Below are 4,934 nucleotides of genomic sequence, written 5' to 3'. Positions count from 1 at the left end.
CCCCCCCCCCCCCCCCCCCCCCCCCCGCAGCCACAGCGTGCCTGTGGCCACGCTCCCACACTCTCAGCAACAATGGCGTGACCTGTTTTCAAGCTGACAGTTTGAGAGGCAAAAGCATCTTTCACTGCTTTATCTGCACAGCCCTGACTATGACATACACTGCTTCTAAGCTCCTGCTCCTGCTCACTGGATCGCTGTTTCACTTCCTCCTCCTTCTCCTCCTCCTCTTCTAAGCTCCTGCTCCTGCTCACTGGATCGCTGTTTCACTTCCTCCTCCTCCTCCTCTTTTCTTTGGGACAGGGTTTCTTTTTGAGACAGTGTAGCCCTGGTTGTCCTGGACTTGGTTTTTAGACCAGCAGGCTGGCCTCGAACTCACGGGATTCCACCTGCCTCTGCTTCCCTGAGTGCTGGGATTACCGGCCGCCACTGCGCCCACCTTCTTCCTTTTCTAGAGTTTCTAAGTTCTGTATTTAGAGAGAAAGCGGTGTGTAGACATGGGAACGTACACACGTGCACGTGTAGTGTGAAGCCGGAGCCACAGTTCTGCCCATGCTAGGCGGGTGCTCTCCGGGTGAGCCACGCTTGGAGCCCTTCAGTGGGGTTCCAGGCAGGGCTCTACCACTGAGCCAGGGTCCAGCTCCTCACGGGGGGATTCTAAGCAAGGGCTCCATTGCTGAGCTCCATTTGGAGCTTGATGGTTGCTGTTTTTGGACATTTATTCATTTGACTGTTAAAGCTGGTGGTGCCTATTTTTTGTCCCTCTAACGTTTGTGTTCTAAGATAAATCATAATGTCTTCTCATTTTCCTCCTCACATTTAAAGACACCGTGCTGCTTCCTTCTCAGAGAAGGAAACAAAAAAAGAAAGGCAAACTTTGGTATAACCTTTTTTGGTATCTTTTAGAATTTGAAGGTTCTTACAGTTCTTACCTTCATTTCGGCAGAACTAAGTCCCTCACCCCATTATTGTTCCAAATGAGATGTCAGCTCTTGACAGTTTGGTGATTTACAAGTGTTTGTTGGAAAGAACAGGAAGGATGGCTGGGGCAGGGAGGGAGAAGGAAGGAGAGCCACCCACATCCACATTAGCAACTCAATGCAGTGATTAATGCAGCCTGCGGCCCAGGCTTCAGTTCTGTGGGCTCAAGGCCCCTGACTGCAGGGTCCCCAGGAGCAACAGAGGAGCTGAGAGCAGGCCAGGAGAGGCCGATGCTCGTCCACTTCTCGCTTCCCTTGTGGCTGCAAATAGGATGGAGAGTATCGAACCTGTTTGCAAAGTCTGGAGTTTGTGCTCGGCTTCCTCCAGCTTTGAGGTGGTGGACATCTGTGTCTCTTGCAGCTTTCTGGGAAAAAAAAAAGGAAGAGACAATGGAGCCAAATTGGTCATTTTGTTTTGACTACTGAGATGGCTGTGAGCCCCGAGCCCACTGACAAGCACTGTCCCCGAAGGCCTCACAACGCAGCTTGAGTGTGTACCTCAGGGTGCAGTGAAGGCACATTGTACAGCATGGGGCGTGGCCCCGTGGGACCTGCAAGCGTAGCACTGGGTGCGGAAGGTTCTCCGCTACAGAATTTGTTCCGAGACGGCAGATATTAAAACAAAATGAACAGCATCATCACATGCACATTGTTCTCTGAAGTTGGGGAGAAGAATGATACATTTACATTCTGCTGACACAGAGAAGGAATTTGTTGGCATAAAGGATGTCCTAAACAGATGTGACAGCTGTGCTTTCCTCTAAAGCGGAGCGTGAGTGCTGCCACAGTGGGTGGGGGCGGGGGTTCTGAAGATCAGAAAGCAGTTTACTATTCCCGTGGCCTCAAAATACAGTTCCCAGCCAAGAAACGGCATGCTCTCCTCTGCATCGGCACAGACAATAACTAAAAATAAGTTCATTATTTTTATATCATATGAATATAACATATGCTCAGCACAATAAACCTGGGGCACAAAAAAGGGGAACGACAGCTTTAAACTAAAACCAGCCACACACTGTCGCCTATAGAAAAGCTTTGTTACTATTTTCACGTCTGTCTCTTATAAGACGGGATGTGTGCTGGCTGGAGGGATGGCTCCGTGGTTAAGAGCACTTCTCTTGCGGAGGGCCAGAGCTCATTTCCAGCACCCACAGCAGGCTGCTAAAAAGTGCAGATAACTAGCTCTAGGGGCTCAGTGCCCCCTCTGTCCTCCCCAGCGACCTGTGCTTGCCGCACACCCACACAAACACATTCACACAATTCCAAACAACTCTCAGGGAAATCACACTTCAAAAACTGTGTCGTGTCTGTGTGTGCATGCATGTTAGGTACCTGTGCGCTGGAGTGGAATTAGGGGCCACGTCTGTCCTCCTCCATTGCCTCTTTACCCTGAGCTTGCGGATGCCTGATGGATCGGCTGGGGAGGGGTCCTGGCCATCAGTCACCTGCTTCCACTCCCCAGTCTGGAATCACAGAGTCTAGCTTTCCCAGGGAACCGGAAGTCTGAACCTCAAGCACTTTACCCCACCTGTCGATCCCTAGAGTCTTGTGTCCTTTTGTTTTTGAGAGAGTCTCTCCAAACAGCCCTGGCTGTCCTGGAACTCACGATGTACAGCACGCTAGCCTTCACCCACCAGCCTCTACCTGGGATTAATGCTGGCTCCCCAAGGTTTTCCAAAAACAAGTTTTAAAGGAGGCTAGGAAGCACAGTCCTTTTCACTCTTTCCACTTTTCAGAGTTGCCTTGTACTTTTCTGAACATAGTGTGTGTAAGTAACTACAAGGCACACACTCCTACACGACATACAACACACGTAAACTAATATGCAATACACTAGCACACACCAGACCAACAAGTATAGTGCTGCAGAGTAACGTGTAACATGCATGTAACAGTAACGTGGAACAGTGTGTACAAGTTAAACTAAAATATAACACTCTGTGGTTCAATCTTAATTTCTTTTCTCCCTTCTCAAGAGGGGAGGGTTGGGCTCCCTGAAGCCAAGGCTGGACTCCAACGCTAGCCTCAGTCCCTGTGTGCTGGGTCAGGAGCGTGGCCCTGCAGTACTCTTTTCTCCCACGAGCATGCGTGGTGGTGTGCCAACCCCTGAGGCCCGTGTTTGGAAGTGCTCTGCTCCAGCACACTCTGCCACCTCTCTTTCTCAGTAGCCAGCTGAACCCCAACACCTCAGATACCTGGACGGTTTAGTTTCTTTGTGCTTAACAATTTGTTAACTATGGTTTTGCCTATTTAGAGAGTGAATCTGTTGAACAAAATTTTATCTGCGCAATTTCAGTGGTCACAGGCTATACGTAATTTTTTTCTTTTTATTTTTTTGGATAGATATTGGGGAGCTCCCCAGTTAAAAATCCTCTAATTTAAACTGCTGCCAACATATTTTTGTAAACCCTGCCAACACTGGATAAAATCAAATTCAGTATTTATTGCTGTCTCTTTGTATGCTCAAACACTGGACTCTGCCCGCTTTCAGGTTTTGCTACTGTCTGGTGTTGGGTTCGGGTCCCGTGCAGTCAAAGCTGGTCAGATCTCCCTGCCTATGCCTCCTCAACGAGGGGGCTACTGGCGCACACCACACTCCAGGCAACTGGAGCTGATCCTCCCTTTTAATTAATTTATAAAAGCTCTGTGCGCATACGGAACATTCACCTTGGGCAAACGAGCGCTGCTACTCTTAAAAAGACCTGGGTTCCGTCCCAGCACCCGCCTTGGGCAGCTCGGCACCCTCGGTGACGCCCTCTCTGGCCTCCACAGGCCCTGCACGCACACAGCGCACATCTGACTCAGACAGGCTCACACACAAATCAAAGAATACGCATTAAAAAGACATTTTAGGCTGGGGTGGCTCAGTGATAAAGAACACAGGCTGCTCTCCCCGAGGACCCGGGTCTCCAGGGCATCGGACGCCCTTCCCTGGACTTTCCAGGCACATGTACTCACGGGTACTGATTCACATAGAAAGACACACATTATTAAAAATAAAAGAAAGGAAAAAAGAAAAGTCACGCATTAGATTATGCAGTGTACTTTTTTTCTCTGTTGATAGTATAAAAACTTTATGGTTACTGTTTTTTTTAAATCTTGGATGGTCATGTTGATATAATTTTTCAGATATAATTATAAAGATTTTTACACTTTAAAATTATTATAAAAATAAGTATCAAAGTTTTTTTTCATTATATATAATGAACTGGTTAGTATTTAAACCCCAAGTCCGGCCTAGCTTTTAAAAATATTTCCATGTGTGTACAGTGCGCAGTTTGTGTGTGCTGTGTGTGTGTGAAGGCCAAAAGCTGAAGTTAGGCCGAGCATCTCCTTTGGTCACTTTCCACCGTATTTACTGAGCAAGCTAAACTAAACCCAGAGCGTGCCAATTCTGACTGACCCTGTTGTCACCTTCTCCCCAGGGGCTCTGTCCCTGCCTCCCAGTGCTGGGACTCCAAGTCACTGCTACACATGCCTTTAGGTGAGGGCTGGAGAGCCAGAGCATAGTGAGCAACTGATACACTAGAGCATCTCCTCAGTCTTTTAATTAGGTTTTTTTTTTTTTTTTTTTCTTAAGACAGGGTCTCACTGTGTAGCCTGAAATTCCCTATGTGGACCAGGCTGGCCTTGAACTCACAAGGATCCTCCTGCCTATGCCTCTTGAGTGCTGGGATTAAAGGTGTGTATGACACCTTTAATACTTTGAGAAATATTAGATCTTGCTAAGTTTTATCTATAAAGTGGAGATGGCCATACTGATCATAATAATTAAGAAATGAGGACTCTTAGAAATTGTCACAATTACAGTAGCATCTTACTCTGCTTAAACAACGACAACTATTATGAGGCTTCTTTTTCTTAAAGGTGTTCTAAATTGCCGTGTCTCCAGTTTGGGTAGGAAATGAGGCCTTCCTTCCTTCCTTCCTTCCTTCCTTCCTTCCTTCCTTCCTTCCT

The 4,934-nt window shown here is 47.6% G+C and overlaps 1 protein-coding gene across 1 annotated transcript in view; it reads right to left on the bottom strand.

Moving 5' to 3' along the window:
• The window catches only part of Cux1 (cut like homeobox 1), a 221,838-nt gene that overhangs the window by 31,889 nt on the left and 185,015 nt on the right, over positions 1-4,934 (bottom strand). Inside the window, exon 7 of the mRNA XM_055606622.1 lies at positions 1,266-1,342. Coding sequence (XP_055462597.1) covers positions 1,266-1,342 — 77 coding nt within the window. The remainder of the gene's footprint in view (positions 1-1,265; positions 1,343-4,934) is intronic.

Source organism: Psammomys obesus, unplaced genomic scaffold (assembly GCF_907164565.1).
Source record: "Psammomys obesus unplaced genomic scaffold, mPsaObe1.curated_primary_1811, whole genome shotgun sequence".
Lineage (NCBI taxonomy): Eukaryota > Metazoa > Chordata > Mammalia > Rodentia > Muridae > Psammomys > Psammomys obesus.
The sequence above is the reverse complement of the archived record's forward strand: the minus strand, read 5'-3'. Positions and strand labels throughout refer to the sequence as shown.